The following is a 21,931-nucleotide window of genomic DNA, read 5'->3' on the forward strand; positions in this document are numbered from 1 at the left end:
CTAATGAATCTTCTCTAATCACCATTTCAAAAACAACACCAGTGCAAACTCCAGCTGTTTGAGGCCTGAAACAGATTAAGATTTTAGTGTGAAATCAACAATTCTAATTTTAGTGGTAAAGCTTATTTTATACTGTGTTGCAGTGAGCAGTGAGCAAATGGTCCTTGGTTTATGCTCAGTCTTTTCCTGAAAACTGTTTTTTGCTTGTCATTATATGACAAATAATGAACCACTGACATACTCGAATTTGATAGGGTTTAATCCAAAGCTCTTGTTCTCTAAATTATTGAGTATACTTTTCATATGAATAAAAACAGTCTGAATATCTGAGTGTTTTTCATGATGAGAGATGACAAATGTGTGTCTTCAGTTTGCATTTATTGCCTGATTATTTATTTTTCTACCTTAACATAATTTTTTGGTTCAAACTTGGCAGCCTTTCTGGGACAGGCTCAAATTGTCAGTGGTGTCACAGAACAGCCTGTGAAAGAACTCAAAATGAGTCCTCACAGAAAGGGACAAAATGTTTATGTGGAGCACACATAAAATTGGCTGAAATGCACTTTGGTAGATTGAAAAGTTCACTTTGTCACCATTAAAGACAAGCTCATTTGAAACAAAAGCAGTCCTGCTTCCTCAGCATGTCATAAGCCATAAGTGGAGGCCTCAGTAGAAGTGCCATGTCTGGGCCTCGGTAGTTCATTAATACTGTCTGGGTTCAGATGGATCTCCCTTGCCTGCTGCCACACCATTAATCCCTCACACCACACCCACCCAGGGGGAGCAGGCCGTCCACTCATTACAGCCAAACCCCAAGAGAGGCAGCACAACTCGGTTGGCTTGTTTTACATTGTCTGAATCAAATCTGCAAAAAGTTAAAAAGAAGATAATTAAATCAAGCAAGCATTATTTCACAATAAAGTTAAATGACTTTTCCACTGAAGCAGGCTGGTAAATCTCATCAGTGGGAATGCTGAGGATCCCAGTGAAAAATAAATCATGCAGCTATACAAAAAAAGTGTTAGATTTAGCAGCAATCTTACAATTTGTTTTAATCACAAGTTCTAACTAAACAGTCAACAATATAATAATTTATAGATTCTGACATTTCCAGCAAAACTGAAGTGAAACAAAGGATTTAAGATAGCTTAGATATATCATTTTTTCTAAGCTATTTCAAGGTCTCAGAGAAATCTTAACCTTTACCTTGTGTAAAAAAAATGAGCACAAATATTTTCACAATAATCAACTCTGCAGTGACCTCAGACCAGTTTGATGTTGAGTGATGAACCCAGTGTTCAGCAGTCCCAAAAATTAGCCACATGCTGTGGGTTTTAATGCTGAATAAATCAAAGCTAAAATTAAATGCCCAATTACATAAGGGGCAAACAGAATGTTAACTTGATAGTCTTAATGCTAACACTCTTAATAATGAATCAGCCCAATTCCCAGTGGCACCCATTTGCTGTAAAAACTCTTGGTGGTGCCTCATTTGCACTATTTACCAGCACACAACTGTCTGTATGGCTTTTCTTTATTGTCTTTTATTAATAGAAATGTGATGAGGCCAGCACTAATTTTTGACAGATGTATCACAGCTTTAATGTTGATGCTAATGTTTCAGAGGAAATGAAGAGAGGGAGTGTTATATTGAGCGATATAATAAAAGGTTGATGAGAAAGAAAAAGTCAAATTGTTTGGAATAGAATAGATGTGATTTGGTTTCCTGTATAAGGACAGGAACAGAAATGTCTCCCCAAGATAGCCATTTGATTACAGTAGTCAGGCCAGATTACTCCTGACCGCTCAGGCTGCTCCTAGTATTTCCTAGTGCAGCTTACTGCACTTTTTTCAGTAATAAACTTAGTGAGGAGGATTTGATCTGTGCTTCATACATCTAAACCAAATGACTGTGAAGTTAATTGAACATATTCATAAAGTGGATTACACTGGCTTTACGCAGTAACCTGAAAAGCAATTTTTAGTGACATAAAGAGCGATGTCAGATTCCACAGATGCTCAGATTCACTGATATCACACTATCAGCACCATGTGGCATTTAGCGGAGAGACTGTTGAGAGACAGATTAAGGTTTACGTGTGTACCAGAGAGTTCATGTGTCTCAGATATATAAAGGTTTATGGTTAAGTATCCTGCTATTAGAGGTTAATCCCTTGTAGGATTACATTCTAGTATTTGGAGTTTTGAAATTCCGACAAATTATTTCCTGTTTTTATGTAGATTAAAACTGTTAGAAACTATTATTTATTTTGACAAGTTAAACATATTTAAATACAATTATAGTCCTATTTTTCTTTTACAGCAGTTTTATGTTTTTAAATTAAATCTTTAAGATATTGAGAAATATTGAATAACAGGGGCAACAACCAAGCATATTTATCATTGTTGCTGGGCAACAAAAGCTATGGCTTAACCAGAAAGAAGCATGTCCTCCAATAGCTAATACTTTAGGAGTTTGTTTTCAGATGGATTACAAACGAGGGACAAGTAATATACATTTAGAATTCATTTGACATTAGAAATTATGTTGCCATGGAGACATTTCATTTTTATGTTGTGTTTTGATATTGTATCTAAAGCAAGTAAGCTCCAAAAAAGCATAAAGTTTTACAGCACTCAACTAAACTGTTGCCTGCATTTGTTTGGTGCCAGAACAGCACAGTCAGGACTAAGAAGAAGAAATGAGGGGGAGTGGTTTTACACTGCAAACGGTGTAAAACCATGATGCCGTGGAAATCTAGTGGTCACATTTTAATCCCATTTATGAGTTGTTATTTTTTCCAGGACTACCTGTACGTCACGAGTAAATATTATATCAATATAAGATATACATATCAGCCTTTTACGCACCCATTTCACCTGTGAACCTAACAGACAAGATAGCAAAAAAAACGATTGTGTCAAAAGATCCATAGACTGATGTCTGATTCTGAGAAAATACATGGATGAGGCAAAACGTTTCCTCTTTATTTCCATTCTCTTCACATGAATATCAGGACCTGTTGGTTTGTTTTGAAAAGCTATGGTGACGGGGGGAAAAAGCCACAAATGAGCACAATTTAGTTTGCTTTCCCATTCTTTTATCACAAAAATAAATGTATGAATATTACTCTCTGCAAATATGTCCTGATATTCTCTATGCACTTAGACATGATTTAGGTGAAATTAGACATATGGTTAGATTAGTAGTAATAGGCTGCTGTTGTTGCTGTGCTCACTGCAGGTAGCACTCAGTCAGGGGGAGAAATGGTGTGAGATGTAAAAATGCTACTGTCTGCATGCTATCTGACAAACATTCTGGGTGTTTTTCTTGCGCCACTGTGATTACATCTTTATAGTGTCTATTCTAAGTACATGTATTATTAATGCTTAGTTTAAAATGTATTACAGTAAGAGATACTTCATTCAATGCTGTACCTCTGATGCTGATGAATGGGGCTGTGAGAATAAGCTCCAGATCTCTTCAACATTTTCATTCAAATTCCTTTAAAAACTCCTTCCTTGCCAAGTTATTAAATATCTGAATAGGTAAAAGACATCTTGGCTACTTCTTCAGTCCAATTAACCTCAGTTAAGCTTAGCCTTCAAGACATACCTGCCCTGGCACCAAGACTGTTTCATTTATCTGACCTAAACAAAAGAAATGATCCTATTAAAAACAGACCCTGGGCTGTTGAGAAAGGTACATAGACTTTATTAGGTAAAAAAAAAAAATTACATGGGGGGTTTTACTTACACAAAGAAAAGGGTGTTAAAGAACTTATCACAACTTATCAGTCGGGAGCAAATTCAATCAACCAAAGACAAACAGAAGAGGTGCGCATCACTTCCTCTCATCTGCACAACTGCATTTGTGCGTGCAAACACTGACAAGCAGTTTTTTGCTGTCCTCATCCCAAGCCTAGCAAGTTGAAAGCAGAACTATATCCAGCTGATAACATGCAAAGAAAAGTAGGGTGCCTCCAGAGGCACTTTTCCCCTGCAGCTCGGTGCCTGTTTAGCAGGACTTACTGGCCCTGACATGTAATCAGGCGGTGCACACACCTCAACCTCTGGGCTATGGGAGGGTGGACCCTGAGCACATCAACACAGCAGAAGCAGCAGACATGTTCATGCCTCAAGATGAGATGCTGCACTTTGTACATGTCACCTTTCCACCTTGAGCCCACAAACCCCAGTGTAATTGTCTCCCTTCTCACACACACAGACAAACACACACACTCACTGATACATGTGTTGCTGATGAAGTGATTTGAGTTTCAACCGGCGGAGATGGGAAAGCATGTAAAGCAGCCGTTAGTCTGTGGAGGCATTTCTAAAAAAAACACCAACAGAAGTTCCTCACTTTCGTTTTTTCCTCCTCTGTGTGCCATTGCCTGCAAAGCCACATCTTATTGGCTTCATGAGAAGAGCTCATACTGATGAGGTCAGAGAGTTGTTTTAAGTCCATCATTCATCATTCTACCTCAATTCTTCAACATCAAACTCTCGCAGGCTCTAAGTAGGTGAGCAACATTGCATCACTTCTTTAATTAGTCTTTAGATTTCATGACTGAGTGCTTCCAATTATGGATCAATGTCTCATTTCTGCTCACATACCCTTGGGTGTGTGGATGCAGTTTTTTTGTTACAAAATGCTTTATAATGTCTCCCCTGCCAAGAAGGCTGTTCACATTGTGCTCTTTAAGTGCTGATTAATGCATTAGCAATGAGAAATGTTGCTGCTGTAAGCCTACACGTGTATTATACTGTATGTGCTAGGTAAAAACATTATCAGAGTACTGCAAATATGTGGTGTGATTTATGAAACAGCCTGTCTGAATTTGTTCTGGTCATGTGTGTAAGGTGGGAAATATAGGGGGTTATGTGTGCATATAAATTTTCTAGTTGTAATTTTTGTACTGAGCACATTAAGTGGTTCATAAGAGAGAGAGAGGGGGGGTAAACTCGATATAAACTTGATATAAAATGAACTACTGACAAGGAGCTGGGAGTGTACTGGGAGGAGCTGATAGAGCTCTTTAAGATGCGAAAATGCTACTCAGGCTTTGTAACAATGGCATTTAAGATCCATGGATTTAGCTCCAACAGCCCATGATAGCTTGGACTGGCGACCTGTCCAGGGTGTACCCCGCCTTTCGCCCGATGACTGCTGGGATAGGCTCCAGCCCACCCGCTACCCGACCGACGGATTGACGGTATAGGAAATGGATGGATGGATAGCCCATGATAACTGTTCAGAGGTTTTATCAATCTAAAATGATGAATCATTTTACTGTTACTTGTTTAGCATGTCTACATCCAACACGAATTTGAAGAACAACTCATTTTTGATTTTCATAATATATTTTTATCAACAATTAGCAGTGAAATATGAGACTTCCTTTTTTTACTTCCTAATTTATTTCAAACTCTCATTTGAACAGGTGTGCACAAAAGTAAAGATACACCAAGGGAAAACTGATGGTTCATGCAAAAATTAGAATTGGGTTTCATGTACATTTATGATTTCTAAACTACACTGAATCTCTTACAGAGTTTTAAAAAAGTAGGTCGTGTGCAGGAGTTGACTCTTTTAATTCCATCACACCTCTCTGATCGAGAAGTCACTACATTAACACCGAGGTACAAGGCAATCATGCCCATAAGGCCTCCACATCATTTCCACGCCAACTCTGTAATTATCCCAAACAAAGCTGTTCTGTTTACACATTATGTTTCGAGTTCAAAAACAACAGGAGTATAACTTGAATATTTAAATGTGAGCATGATAATATCCTGCCAAATTGCACATGTGTACTGTATAATTGTTGTAAGCACATTTGACTATCAGTGTTTTTTTTCTGCTTTTGTTTGTTGAGGTAAATACTACACACTTAAATCTATTTTTTTTTTCATAAGATGGCTCTGGTCTTGCTTTATTATTGCAAGAAATTCGACATCTGGCTCTGCGGTCCTTATTCATCACTGACCTGCTTCCAAAACATACACTGTAATACTGAGCTGATCCTTGCTGCAACTCCTCCTGTGACACTCTTTTCTGCGTCCCACAGAGCCAAAGCTTAACCCTGCCCATTCCACAAGCCTCGGGGGTAAATCCTAGGTTGCGATAGAGGACCATTGATATGATTCTCTAGGCCTCTCCAGTCAATGACTTTTGTGTGCTTTCCAGGTTCTGTTGCTATGCCAACAGTGGCAGAGCTGAAAGGACCTGGTTTCTGCGTGCCTTTAAGGATTTCCCTTAGGAGGATAATAATGATAATAATGATAATACATTTTATTTAAAAGCACTTTTCTAAATACTCAAAGACACTTTACATTAAAACAACATAAAATGAGCAAAACAATATAATTCAAGATCTGGCTCTGCTGACATCAGGATAGGCGCTGCCAGTGTCACAGCACCTGCAGGTGCGTGTGCAGGCCCGGACGGTCACATGATGTCGCCCACAAATAAACCTGGGGTGGCCCGTAGAGGGGTGAGGGGTGGAGGTGTGGGGGGGTGGTCAGTTTATCTGCACGGACATTTGCATCGATGCCCCAGTGCTCAGTGTCTGCTGCCCCCTAGTGTGTGTATGGATGTCCTCAGCAGCTTCACTGGACGTTCTCTTTGGTCAATGTCCATTATCTAGTCTTGAGATTAATACTCTGATGTGGGGAAAATTGAGTGTAACTATCAGGACAAGTAGCAATTTATTACTTTGCAATTTGCTATTTAGACAACTTGCCTATGAATGAGACAGATATAGAGTGCAACTGAGTGAGAACTGATGTCTGATGTAAAAAGGTCTGAGTTCACCAGTGATGATAACTGCCATCATTAGGGATCCATTACTCCGTGGAGCCTACTTCAGCTGATGGCCTCTAATGATGATGCGCTGCAGAAAAGCATTTAGTTTTGATTAGACATTGGTGGAATGGTGCATTTCATTAAGTCTGGGATGAGATTTTGTTGTCTGCAAAAGATATGCCACTGCTAGAGCCCAGGCTAATACACTGACTGTGCCCTGTTTTCCTCAAGGCAATGAGGAGCAGTATGCAAATGTGTGAAGGAGTATTCCCCTCCTGAATCTCTTCTGCCTTTTGCATCTGTTGTCCTAGCCTCTCCATTTTCACTTTCTCTGAAACAACCTGAAAGTCTGCAAATATGGTGCCTCAACTTTTTTGCCATGCCATATTATTGTGCTGTTATAATTAATGGGTAAAGTATTATCTCCTCTCAGTAGACACTGGCCAACTTGCTAACTAAGCATTATTCATAGAAGCAAATGATCACACTGACAATAACAAAAACAGAGACAGAAGTGCTCATGCATCCAAATTAAGTCTACACATGGCACTCAATAATTTAGGCAGAGTTCTCAGTTTTCCATGTGTGCCTAATGATGTTTCTGGCAGTTTATATGTCTTAGCGAGGGAGCAAGTCCAGCTGAGGTCAGAAAAAGCAACAATCAAATGTGTGTGTGGGAGTTGAATATTTCAGCTGATGAATTCTGCAGAACGCTGGTAAGATAATCAGAAATTTGATCCCTTCTCTGGCTTTGATGCACACAAGCCAGAAGCCCTCAGTTTGGATTCACACATCATTACAATTGTATAATTAATAGCACTCAGTCTTTTTGTCTGTGTGCATGTTAGAAAGAGGTAAAGAATAAATGATTAAATTAAAGAGAATCTCATGCTTATTAAAAGTGGATTTTAATTTAGACATTGTAGGTTATTTGAAATGTAACAGCCCAATCTCTTTTTTAATCCGCCCCTGGTGAATAACATCAATGGAAATCACATTTCTGGAAGTATTTATTCTCCTTTGGGAAGAACAAAATGGTATATCGTAAAACACCTTTTTAAAGCATACGTGTGTTACTGCTTAATATAGATATTTTAGTTTTCAAAGTATAGTAAGCCTTAACTGGATGAGTCATGTTGGGGACATGACACAATAGGCAGGAAATGTCCAGCTGTCTTCTATTTAAGCGCTTCGTGTTACCTGGCAATAACCAGTCTGAGTTGAAGGAACTGAATGATTTATAACAACTTTTCAGGTGAAAGACTGAAGAAAGGCAAATTAACAGAATGAGTGGCTGTGACAGAGAGACAGGCAACGAGCAGAAGGCAGGACAGGATTCTAAGAAGGTACAGAAACAACGGACATGAGGAACAGGACTGAATCAGGCAGCTAAAAAAAAACTGTAGAAAGAGAACAACACCTTTTGACCAACTGGTGACAAAGATTTGGGGAGTAGTGAAGAGTTGAGCTGGAAAATATACTGCAGCTTGATGGAGGCATGGATAACAGGCATGGAGAGTAATCACCAGAGAGACAAAGAGGCCCATAGCAGCCTCACACTGGCAGGAAGGCACAGACAGAGTACCATGATCTAGGTGATCGAGAATCTGCTCACAAATACAGTTGAGAAGCAATGTAAGGAAGAATAATGCTGTGATTGGAGAGGTCATTGCTTCTTTTTTTTTGCAGTTGGTGGTCTATTTTTTTTTACATTAAGGCGCCAAAACTTCTCAGTCAGGTTTAGAAAAGCATTATGATTTGGGATGAAATTAATCATGTGTTCGAAGACAAACTTTTCCACCCAGCTGCATGCTTCTCCTTTCTCTTGGTTTCCAGAGTGATGAGTCTGCCAAAGAGAAGACAGCAGTACTCTTAGCTAAGGTGATATTGAGGGATTCAGAGATATTGATATATGCGGTACTGCCCTGCATGTTGAATAATTGTTCTAAAACCGTCAATATGTTGGGAGTGAGACCTGGCCCACATTTGTATCAAATGGGTTTTGTGATCTTGTACAAATTGATGCTGAAAAAAAAATGTGTCTGTCTGTTTTAGTTAGAAATTGTACAAAGGCAATATAAATTACTGCTAGCAAAAGAGAAAATAAGGTTATGCGACTTCGATTTTGACACTTTTTTCATATAAACAAACATAAAAAGAATGGTAATTTTGTGACTGACAGTGTATTGCTGACAAATTGGGATCTGTATTGAATTGTTATATTCATCTCAGGGTTAACTTCAAAGTACGTATAGATAAGCTGATTCACCGTACAGAAAAGCATAAAGGAAGTCATTTCTATGCGTGACAGATTGGATAGTACTCCTGAAAAATCTGGGACTGCATGAAGTGATTAACGCGTTTTGTATTACCCTTTAGTTTTTTCATCCACATCCCCACAACAACCTTTATGAACAAATAACTGCTTTTAGAAGCACTGGCCAGTATATCCTCTATTTCAGTTCTTCCAGTTCAGAGAGGTACACTATGAGCAAACATCCATAAATCAGATGTATTGGTTTTAGTATCTTGAAGGAAATTATTGCAATATTAAGGATGCTCTGGTTGGGCTGATTATTTCATAAGCCATTAAATGCATTGACATATTTGAGATACAAGAATCTTGCATGCACATGGATCTATAAAAGCACACACATGCATACATATATATCCATCCCATGCTTGAGAGAAAACCATACATTCAGAGGCAGCAGGGTATTACATTTTTATCAAAGGTAAAATTGGTGCTAGTTTGTATGTCATATTGACAAGTTAATGATGGGTGCTTGTGGCTTCCGTCAGCAGGCACTTTGTACAGATGCTTTTTTTACAGCTCAGATTCTAGAGAAGGTGGAATGAGCACTCACAGACTGCCAAGAAGTATTGTTAATGTCAAGTAAAAGGTAAAAAAGAAAAGAATGATGCTGTGAGTTGTCTTTTTGCTTCAAGTCTGCTTGAATTGCTGAGAAATGTTCTGTTTATACCAACATAACCAACATAAGCTTTAAATCTGTTGGAAACTTCCTCCTGCTATGAATGTTATACTCTGTTATAATGTAAACTCTGCCCTCTTGAATATATACTTGTTACTCTCATCTGCGACAGTGGTTCAATATAATTTCGAAATCAGTAGCCTACACTAAGAGAAGGTTTATCTCGACTGTTATTGTCATGATGAGATAGCTTTACATATACATTCCGATCATCACTTGAATCCATTTTCCTCTTCTCTTGCATGATCTTAGACTACATTCTTTTACTTTCTCTATCCTCAACCTGAATCTTAAATCTCTTGTGGCCACGACTATATCTCTACATAGCCATGAACCTCCAAAACCACAGAGACGACTACACCTCACTGATATTTATCAGTATTATTCTGTGTCTTCCCTTTATTTGACAGTGTTTCAGGATGAGTTTATATCTTTTTCTACTCCTATCTCTACTTCTCTTTTGTATTTCGAGCAAACCTGAATTGAAAAGGTAATAGTGTCTCAGGGTGTTTTTTTTTCCTCCTGCACTTCCACTCCACTGTTCCCTTAGCTGCCACGATCTCCTCTAGCTTTACTCCTTTTTCAAAATCTTCTGCATTTGACTAGAAATATATGTTTGGTGTATAAAGATATCAGTGGATATATTCTATCTGCTAGATTTTCTCTGGAGAACTTGGAGGTTTGATTTTCCTTCAGCGCAGCTCTCCACCTTTGCACTCAAACTCATCTGTGAAATTAGACTAATGATACAAGAAGAATAAGTATCCATGGAAACAGTTCCTATGTATTTCTTCTCTTTACTTTTTGACACTGTGTACTTTTTCATTGTTATCCGCACTTTGATTTTGGCTTTTGAATGTATCTATGACTACAGTACATTCAGGCTCAGGGTAATTTGCTTTGATTGCAGAGTGGCTAATCAAAGGTTTGAGAAAATGTGACTGAGCTCCCCTCAGAAGTGAGATTGTGCTTCGTGCTGTGATCATTGGAGTCCTTTCTTAGAAATCAGTCCTGGCAAGGGGCTCTGACCCATGAGGTGGTTGCTTGTTGGTAGTTGCCTAGGAAAATTCACTTCTGACGGCACCTCTCAGACCGAGAGATTAAATGAATCTGTTACTGTTAATTATAAATAATATTTATGTCTTTCTTGCTTTTTAGCTGCCATTCAGCTATTATTGTCCAACATAACATCAATGCAAATGCTCATCATTACTCCATTTGTTGTCTTCCTTTCTGTCTATAATGTTATTGTTTAAAAAACAAAATGATTCATCTAATACACAGAAATGTAGAGAATGAAGGCCTATAGTATTTTACTTGCATCACTGTACTTTTGCAAGAAATTCTATAATCAGATTAATTCATAAATTAATAACACTTCAACATTTAGTTAATTAGAGACAAAGAAACAACTATTTTTGGTTAGAAAATGCAGTATACAATAAACATGACTGTGTCAGTCTCTATTTATCAGTTCACAGAAACCTTGCTAATCAGTGAAGTTACGATCAAAGTAGTTCCCAATAACCCAAAAACCTCTCCGTCTCCCTTTGAGGAATTTCTGTTGTTTTGGTAATGTTGGATGGATTTTTTCCCTTTTGAATGGACAAAGATCTAAAGCTCTGAAATCAATGGAATACAGCTAAAATGACAAACTAAAACATTTTTAAGTAAAATCACAATCCTGCAGTTGTAATACCAGTTGTTTAGAAATGTTGATTCCATTCTACAGTGTGCTTTCTGTCACTTGGCTTCTTATCCCGCTATTTAATTTTAAAGTTTGACCTGCACTCTTAAATTATGTCACCTCATTGTGGCCTATTCTGCAGTGCTCACTAAAATAATTCGTGCCACCCACAGCCTATCATAATGAAACCATTGCATCATATAATGTAATGTAATTGCAGCAATGGATGAAGAAATTTGCTTTTCATTTAGGTAATTTAATTTTTAAAGGCCGGTAAAAATGAGTAAGTAATAAGTAATCGCAAAATGACTAAGTTGTAAAGCTTCGTCGAGTGTGCAGTTTTTTTATTTTTATTTTATTATCATTCAGTCTCTTAACGAGAAAGGGTGACTTTTTTTCAGAAGATAGCTGTAATCATTTTTGTGACTTTTTGCTGTCATAAGGAAGTGGAGTCCTCATACAGTGTAGCATTTGCATGTTGCAGAAGTCTTTTGAGGATGCAAATACATCCTTTGAAAGTTATAGTAAAACAGGTGACAGCTGTAAATGGTACATTATGTATATCTTATTGGTATATGTGTATGTGTTCAACAATATGTGTGTATGACATTTTGAAAAATTAATCTTGGATGAGTGGTTACACTCACAGTAGTTGTTTGCAGGAATACACAACATACCACTGTACAGCAGTGTATGTGCATTGTTTGTTTCTTTTTCTATGTGTGTGTGTGTGTGTGTGTGTGCATTTGTGTGTCCTAGCTTCATTCTGCTGACTGGTTTATTACTGTTCCAGGTGAAGGAGCATAAGAACAGCAGAGTTTCAGGGTGCTGTTTTCAGGCACCACTGAAGCCACAAATTTGATTATTTTTTTCACCCATAACTAGTATGAGAATTTAATCTACATACACACACACACACACACATTCACTTTGGGTCTCATCGGCTTGCATTAGACATCTTAATGCGCTATTCAGATAAACATCTAATGTTACAGTGAATCAGCAGCCTTTCCTTTTGCTCTACTGAACCTTTGGTATGTTGTGTAAACTTTGCGATCCTTCCAAGCTGTTGCTCCCAGGCTTTGGAACGATCTTCCGCTCTCTCTGCGTTCGATGGAGTCTGTTGACTCCTTTAAAAGACAACTCAAGACCTTATTTATTTGTTTAGGTTTTTTTTTTTTTTGCTTTGTTGTCTTGAGGCTGACATGATTGTTACTGAGTTGTCTTGGCCTTTTAAATTTCAAATTGTATGTATTTCCTGTTTATTGCTCTGTTGTAACTATAAAGCGCTTTGAGACCCTGGTCTGTGAAGGGCACTGTACAAATAAAGCTTACTCATTTACTTACTTACTTACTTACACCGTGGGATGTGGGAAATGCATGTAAAATACTTAGTAAAGTCCTTGTGTAGTTGTATTATCAGATACATTCTAAAAATAGTTGATCTACAAGTGGAAATTTGAAGAAACTGGACTTGCAATTGTCACTTGATTCACCCCACAAAGGCTTTTTGTCTGTCTCTAGACCCCTTGAGGCAGTGGACGCAATGATCCTATCACTTCTCGGAGAGATTAAAGAAGGGCTGTCACAGTGACACTGTGAGTCTGATAATGGGACAACAGAACTTATCACCCTTTCTCTGGAGAAAACGTCTGAAAAGGAAATTTCCAATAACTTTGTCCCATGTCTGTTTATTCATTTTGACATTTAAAATCTATCTTTCTATCACCTTCGAGCTGCCTAAATTCAATAGTGCTCTAATGCCTTTCTGTAAAGATGAGAGGAGGTGAAGACAAAAAGGCTTTTTATAAGTGAAGACAGAAGTTAAACAATAAAAGTTTGATAACACATTCAAAGCTGGCAAAGATGAGGAAGTCGTTAAATCACTCCATCCATCAATCCGTCTCTAAACTCGCTTTATCTTGTGCAGGTTGGTGGAGGGCTTGAGCCTATCCCAGCTGTGATTGTTAATCATTTCACTCATCTTTGAGCAAAACTTTCAGATATTTTGTATTTCAGCATCTTTGTTGCTATCATTAATTGTCATGAATGATTGTAAACTTGATATATCTTGTTATATAGAGAAGTATTCAAATAAATGCAGTAGCATAACTGCAGCAGTTTATATTGTTTATTATGGGTCTATTCTGGGATTGTCTTGCACTGCCATGTGTAATCATTAAATACCTGAGGCAGAGAGCAGCAGCCAAGACCAAAACAGAGCAGCATCAATGACAGTAATGACGGTGATTAAGTCAGATACAGAGCTGGGATTGAGGTTGGTTCCATTGCAACGGTTCCATTGCAAAGATAAGCAGGCTGAACCCATTTAAATTGGTTTCAAATCTGGTTCAGATTTACCAAGGGAATGCATAGAAGAGAAACAGCTGATCAATCAGATGTCGTTGAGATCTACTGGTCTAATGGTATGTGGGCTGAGCTTAAACATGTGGTCCATTTGAATTAATGCAATGCTAAATAAGTAACCCAACAAACACCAGCATTCTTTTTTTAATCAAATCAAACTACTGTAATCAAGGGTATTCATCAGCTTCGGGTCTGATCGACAGTGACAGAAACACAACACCCAAGTTGAAACTCTAATTTTCTATTAGTTTGTTCTCAGGGCTGCAAGAGAGAGAATAAAATCTAAATAAATTTAACAACACATGTTTACAGACTAAAGCATCTCACACTGAGGCTCTGAAACTGGTCAGAGCATCAGCCCACAGATAAAAAGAAACATCTGTTTTACCACTCTTCATGGTGGCTGGCAGCTCACGCTCAGTCTTGCTGTGTAAAGTGCTTTCCTGCAGTTGGTGGTCTTTACAGACTGTAGGATAGCTGAATTCCTTCCCTCTCTGTTGCAGTAGTGCACGTTGATGTCCTTGGGAATAATATTTGGAATATGTAGCACTAGCTCACTGCTGCTTCAAGCACTGGAGCCAGTTGCCCTTTTTCAGCAGCATGTCAGCCCTGTGATCATATGTGGAACTTCTCCAGGTTATATCCTGCCTCTTGCCCAGTGTCAGTTGTAATCTTTGTCAGCATTCAGCAAAGTTGGTGTATGGGTATGTATGAATTAATGGATGGATCATGGATATATATGACACAAGTTTGGGTTAACTTTTGACAACTGCGGACTGTCAGTTTTAGTGGTGTGAGTAGCTGTCATCTGTTAACATACCTGTTATTGATGACAGGACATTAATAACAGGACATTAATTGATGACAGGACAGTAATAACAGATGATTAGCATCACTGTGTTGTTTTGATATGAAAAGTGCTACATAAACAGCTACAGAATGATGTTAAACAACTCACTTAAGTTTCATCATGCATTACTGTGTGTGCTACAGATCTGCTAGTGTCATTGTGATTAATGGGCATCCTGGCTGTGCCTAAACATCATCCTCTCTGCCATCTCTGTGCTATTCTGAGTGAGTCTGTTGTCATCATCTCCTGCAGCACCTTGTCATGTCAGATTTCCTCCCCAGTTCAGTCTCCAAAGCTAGAGGGCCAGCTGCTTCCAGCTTTAGGGTCTTTTATCCACAGAGCCTTTCCCTCTTGCCTATGGCTATCCTCCTGTCATCTGGCTTCAGATGTCGTAAAACAGCAGCTAGTTTACAGATAATTATCAGACTGAAACCAGCTGTGTGGCACACATCCACAGGCTCTTTGTTGCTAATTGAATTAGACCCCATGCTTGAAGTGACAGAGAAATGAACAGCTTCCCCCAGTAGGCCATGTGATTAGCTGACCTGTAGAGGAGATTCAGAATCAGGATGGCAGGCTGGTTTCTGTGGTTTTTGTCAGCGATTCATAGTCTACATTGCATTCTCCCTGACACCAACACTCCTGGTAGGTTTTATTTAGTGACCTTTGCCAATCGAGGTCAAGTAGAGCAAAAATGGACATGCTGTCTGCATTTGGTTAAGAGCCCAAAATGTCTTTTTATTTCCTGCGTTTCCTGTGATTTGCACTCGTAAGGTTTTAGCTTGTACAATATAAAGTAGGAAGTATGAGACTTTGTGACATTTTGTGAAATCCGTAACAGTGTTTCCTGTGCCACTGCCCACAACATCTACCTATTTGCTTAATATTTAACAAGGTCTTCTTTGTTTATCATACTGCATGTTGGCCTTTTTGTTCTCCTAAAGTAGAGATTATTTCCAAAACAATCAAATTTTAATTAATCTGTCCACAGCACTTGTATCTAGAAAGATTTTGACTTATTCCGATGATTACCTATCTTGCCCTTTGTGTTGAGGAGTTAACTGTTGAAATTTCACTGTGATGACTCTTTCATGCAGATCGAGTTTGTGCATTAATGCTGCACAGTGAAACATTGCACTACCACCCCTCCTGCATCAGCCAAACCTTTCTGTAGTTGTGTTAGAGTGAGATCTTTCTTTCCAGATACAGTTTATCTTGAATTTTTCTGGGACATGCAGCTATCATCTAGACTTCCTCACCTTTCCTTGACTTATATTTACTTTCAAGATTTTAGATGAAAGTATTTGAAACCTTTTCATCTAAATGTATTTATATATACATTGCAATATTTTCATGAATTAACGTGCAAATGTGACGTCCAGAAAGCAAGTTATTGTATCTATATGTATTTGAGTACACATTTGAGTGTGTATTTGACTGTATTTCTGTCTTTGCACTTGTCTGTGCTACAGTATGCATGCTCATAAACTCAGTACTTTGTCGGCCCTTTTATTGCATTAAGACATGTGAGAAACCTCAGAAAATTCATAACATTCACATCTGCTATTAAACTCTACCAACTAGATTGTGCAAGAGGAAAATAATAGAAATCTCTGATGGGAATAAAAAGCTAATAACAACATCTCTCTCTCTTTCTGAAGACCTGTTAACTTGTGAGGGTGTGAGTTCCATTACTGTAGCCGGTAGTGTACGTACAGTATAAACAAACCTTTCTGCTGTGCAGTCATTTTTACTCTTTTCCCGTCTTTCCCATCAAGTGTGTGATGTTTGCCAGAGAAACCTGCCAAGAGTAAAAATCTGCCTATGCTCAGGAAAGTAGGCCATGTGGGTAGATGACTGACACAGAGTTTGTGTGACAATTGGTGACTGTGGAGCACTCAGAGGTTTGTTCCAGGATATTTAGTGCATCATCTGTTCACATTGTTTACCCGATGAACATCGTAGTTTTATTGGTCTGCAAACAGGGATTAGCAACTGTAGTTTTCCAGCATTATGGAGCAAATTATATCAGGCCACACAGTGTTGGAGAGTCCTCAACAGCTCGAGAGCTGTGATTGGTACAATGTTATGAAATGTGACACAAGTTATTTGGTTGTCATCTTAATTATTTATGTACACCTCTGTTGGATGTGAAAATTGGGTTGTTGTGCTCTGCAGAGCAGCAATTCTGTCATTCTCTCAGTGCAGAAATGAATGCTATGAGAATGAAGTAGTGTCCTATGTGAATATGTGAGCAGCAGATAAAGTGTTTCTATTATTTATGGTTTTACTATTTTTAGGCTCCTTTTTTCATAATTAAAAATTGTATATATTTACATGTGTTGTCTTTCTAAGAGGTCCCACATATGTGTTACCTTTCTTCAAATCTTCACATTGTTTGTGAATTTAGCTTTAAATTTTCTGCTTCATGGCTCAGTCATTTCTACATGTTATATGCACATAAACCTCTCTCTCCAAAGAAAGTGCCATCTGGATTTATTCATCTCTTCTCCTCTGCATCTCTCCCCTTCACCAAATTACATGATACCGTTTTGTGCCTGTGTGCCACAGAGACCGTGCATGAAATTTATTGGCCAGGAGTCCTGCCATTTGACACGCGAGACGTGGCTAACAGATCTTGTGCCATTTCCCATCTCTTCCAGCCCCCGTGCAATGCTGACCTTTCCTGCCTCTAGGCTATATTTAAACTGTGAGCACCAGAGACTTATGGCGCCATGGGAAATTTTATTATCAACGCTCTCCATTTGTCTGACTTAATTCAGGCCTGCAGTAGATTGTGCCAAAGCAGGCTGTATATTTACACTCTTGTAGAGCAAACAAGGGCACCAGTGACAAACCAACCATCAACACCTCAGCAGGGGGAAGTGTAGTGAAACATTTCTTTAAATTGCTCTGAGAAAAGCCAAGATATCATACTCTATGTCGATACTGTAGGTTATTCTATTGACAGAACTTATCATCTACAGCTAAATGCAAGAGGAATAAAGAAAATGGATTTTCAGTGAGGGAGGGCTTGGCATTTTGAAAAATTTTGTTGGTGAAATATCATATTGTAGATCTGAACCTCAGACACATTCATCAGCCTTTGCCATTTGTTGTCATTACACCAGAAAGCAATTTGAATGAGTTTATGAACACACTTGAGCACTCACAGCCACCCGCATCTGATTCTCTTTCAAAATATCACCCAGCCATCTGTTTAACCATTCGCGTGCACTTTTTTTCCGTGCACACTCATAGATCTGAGATTGGAGTTCAGAGGGTGCTCCAGGTGGATCTGAAAATGGAAAGCTTCCCAGAGCCGACAGGCAGCCGCTGGATAGCCTGGCAGGTGGAATATCCCGGCAGTCGTACGGCCACACAAGAGGCTGAGACGGAGATCCGCCTGGCACAGCAAGAACTAGCGGGCATAGTGCCTCTTGCCATGGTGAGTAATGCCACTTCTAGCTCAGCGCAGCGCCAAAATACACAGCTCATTACTCTGAATATGAAATGGTGCATCCTGGGAATGTAGGGCACCATATACTTAACTTGTGCTTTGAATCAAAATTTGCATATTAACAAAATGAAAAAAATATATTGTTTTAGAGATGGCCAAGAATGGCTGCCCTTTTAATCATGACTCGTGTCAACATGAAGGAGAAAATTCATCATATTCATGGAATAGTGCAAACAAATCTCATGACAAAATGTGCTAAAACTAGGTTGATGCACTTTGCTAAACATATTAATTTCCCTTTGAACATTATAAACTTGTAGTATGTCAAAATTTTCTTTTTCCCTCCTACTTTCTATGAGCCTCCAAGTACTTTCATCCAGGAGGTTTGTGTCCCCTCTGGGACCATTATGTTTTTTTTCGTTGCAGATTTGTTTCCATCTCACTTGCTGTGTACTCCTATTACATTTTGTGTCATTTTAGCCAAAGTTTATTTCTGTTTTTAGACTCGCCTTCTTTTTCGCTTAGGTTTAGGCTACAAAACAATTTGGTTAGGTCCAGAGGAGGAACATGTCTTGGGTTGACATAGACCTTTTCACAATGTTTATCATACTAAAACCCTAGTTCCCTATTCTCTAGCGTCGCCATTTGATGAGTCATGTTCCAATGGTACTTGCTTTGCCTAATATCAGATACGATGTAGTCTTGTCAAACTCAGTCTGTCTGATGTGGCATCCATTACAATCAATTTCCATGGGGGGGGATGCTTGCATTTCTCCAACCAACCACTGGAGACCAACATTTCCAACAAAACATCAAATGAAGTGAACACTGTGTCGCCACGCCAGCGTACCTTTTCTGCAGTAGCTTTTGGAGTGGAGCATCAAAATGAAAACATTTCAGTTCGGTTCTCTAATGCTGTTTTGTATCAATATCTTAAGAGTACTGAAAAAAGTGGGAGATGCTTATTATCCAACTGGTCAACTGAGAGTCATATAGCAACCATACTGGAATACTGTAGAATGAATCACTTATATCTAAATACTCTCTTCCCTCCATGTTACCACTGTAGACCTGAAGGGACAAACTAAACTCCAGCTTTAAAGCAAGCCATTTATGTTTATATTGGCCACTATAATTGGAGCTGTGTGGTTTGTACAGCTTGATGTGACTTCATCCAACAAACTGGACCTTTACGTGACAATGAAATACTACAGATAATAATATGTTTTCTCACATCTAAATAAAAACAGAGGGCCCATATCAGATGTCTTTATGTTGCATGCTAGACTACTTTTGAATACTTTTTAATTCATATCAGTATATTAGTCCTACACTGTATTTAGAAGCTTTTAGAATTTTCTTTTCAGATAATTGTTTTACATATAAGATGCGATGCATTCACAAAATCCAACATATGTCGATCCCCACCTGGGGCTTTTCTGTGTAGAGTTTGCCTGTTCTCCCCGTGTATGCGTGGGTTCTCTCCGGGTACTCCGGCTTCCTCCCACCGTCCAAAAATATGCATGTTAGGTTAATTGGTGACTGTAAAATTGTCCTTAGGAGTGACTGTGAGTGTGCATGGTTGTTTGTCTCATTTGTCTCTGTGTGGCCCTGTGATGGACTGGCGACCTGTCCAGGGTGTACCCCGCCTCTCGCCCAATGACCGCTGGGATAGTCGGACCCGACCGACGGATTAAATGGGTATAGAAAATGGATGGATGAATTTATGTCCAAATGAAAACAGAGTACATATAAGGGATCTGCTCTCAAAAGAGACAAAAAAGCTCATTAGGATCCATGCACTACACAATGTAAATAAATAAACCTGAAAAAAGGTAACTATATATGTAAAAATAGTACACTTTACATAATAAATAAAAAAAACTTAATCCAAAATGAGGAGGCTTTAGTGGAGGCTTTGTGGTTTTCATTTGTTGACCTCATTTGTCTGGAATGTCATTTCAACTAATATTAAGAGGATTAGGGGGAAAAAAGCTATACAAAAAGATGTCATTAAATTAAATAGATATGCCTATGAAATGAAGAAACATGCATTTTAGATTAAATATCTTCTAAATGAATCCCAAACGGAATATAACAAATACATAGAAACAGAATTACAAAATGGTATTCCATGCATTTAATTTTTACATCCAAAGTGTATTTTGGTGACAGTACTCAAATACATGTACTTGATTGATTGTTTTTGTGAGGGGTTTTGCATGGAACCACTTAATCAATGTATGAGTTAAGAAGTTGGACACAGAGAAGGTGGAGGTAACTTTAAGCTTGTGCCTACAGAGAGCATTTAGGAGCAGACAACAAGCAACTATCTATAGCTTACAGCAGTCCTCAGATAAAATCTTGAAGCTGTCTCTGGCCTGAGGGTAAGCCCAAAGCTGTATGTCTCAGCAAGACACAGATAGTCTGTTGTGTAGATTCACCCCTATAGAAGTTCACATAGCTAATCTGTCATAAATGCTTGTAGCTTTGTTCTGCAACCCATGGAGCATTGCTTTTGATATAAATTGGATACATTCAGGAGAATAAATGAGAGGAATCAATTATAGTGACTAAAAAGAAATACACACTGTCACGTCACTACTGATTGCTGAAGATTGCATTCATTTCTATTTTGGTGCTTGTGATCTGCATGATAGAGACCTGACTGTTGCGTGTTTGTTACTCTCAAAGTATTGCCCATAGCTGTGTAGATGATAGATGCCTGTGGGTGGCTGTTCCTGGATTTAGAAAAGAATGAGGCATCCTCACCCACCAATCCATTCTCAGGATAATTGAAGTCGTATGTTCAATGTTCTGTTATTGGCCCACTTCCTTTTTTCACATTCTTTTCATGTCGCTGATGTATCAACAGCCTGCTTTCCTTGCTCTAGGAATATATAGTTTGCTCCCACATTTTTGACTGCGGAAAAACTGCAGAAATGATTTCCATGATTATCTCTGCTCCTAAAGAGGAGATTCAGGGAGACACTTTACCATCACCAGTTAATGAGAAAACACATCAAATAACATTTCACTTTGACTTGTTTGGTATTATTTAGTTGTATAAATTTCTATCAGTGACTATACTGACTGGATTGTTGTTGTAGAAATTAACAGTTTAAATGAGTGCACACACCTTTCTTACCAGTTTCTTTCCAGTTTCTTACCAGTTTCTCCTTCTCATTCTGGTTATTCAACTCATTTTACTCAATGAACCCAATATCAGACTTATTTGCTGAACTATGCTGTATCAGTTGTGCGTACCCTACATGAAGAGATAGTTCAAACCATCTTATTTGCTGTTGGGTAAATGAAGCAGCTTAACGTGCCAGTGATCATAAAAGTCAGATGATACCTTTTATAACAACCTTTCAAATGTTTCTATGCTCAGAACTTTATTCAAAAGAGAAGGATTTGGAACAATGATATTTGATTTGATTGTGTGTTTTGGCCGTGCACTTTCTCCTCATGTTTTTCTTCCATTTGCATCACCCACTAAGACGACTTCTTAAAGTGCGCCACATCTCCAGCCACACCATGGTACTGTACATAAGACACAATACAAATATTTATACATTAAAAGACATAAATAACTCATTAACTCTGTCTTCTACTGACCCTTTTCTTAACTCTCTTTCTCCCATACGCTTGTGCACACACACACACACACACACACACACACACACACAAGGCTTTTCCAATCTGCATGCACCAATGTGAGAGGAGCACACAAGCGAGAAAGAGGAAGGCTGAATTAGAT

At 38.5% G+C, this 21,931-nt stretch overlaps 1 protein-coding gene across 1 annotated transcript in view; it reads left to right on the top strand.

Annotated features, from left to right (window-relative positions):
• LOC140309249 (transmembrane protein 132C-like) overlaps positions 1 to 21,931 on the top strand; it is a 102,277-nt gene that overhangs the window by 68,860 nt on the left and 11,486 nt on the right. The window contains exon 4 of the mRNA XM_072387066.1: positions 17,970 to 18,156. Within this exon, the coding sequence (XP_072243167.1) occupies positions 17,970 to 18,156 (187 nt within the window). The remainder of the gene's footprint in view (positions 1 to 17,969; positions 18,157 to 21,931) is intronic.

Source organism: Leuresthes tenuis, unplaced genomic scaffold (assembly GCF_036924035.1).
Source record: "Leuresthes tenuis unplaced genomic scaffold, fLeuTen1.0.hap1 SCAF_6, whole genome shotgun sequence".
NCBI lineage: Eukaryota > Metazoa > Chordata > Actinopteri > Atheriniformes > Atherinopsidae > Leuresthes > Leuresthes tenuis.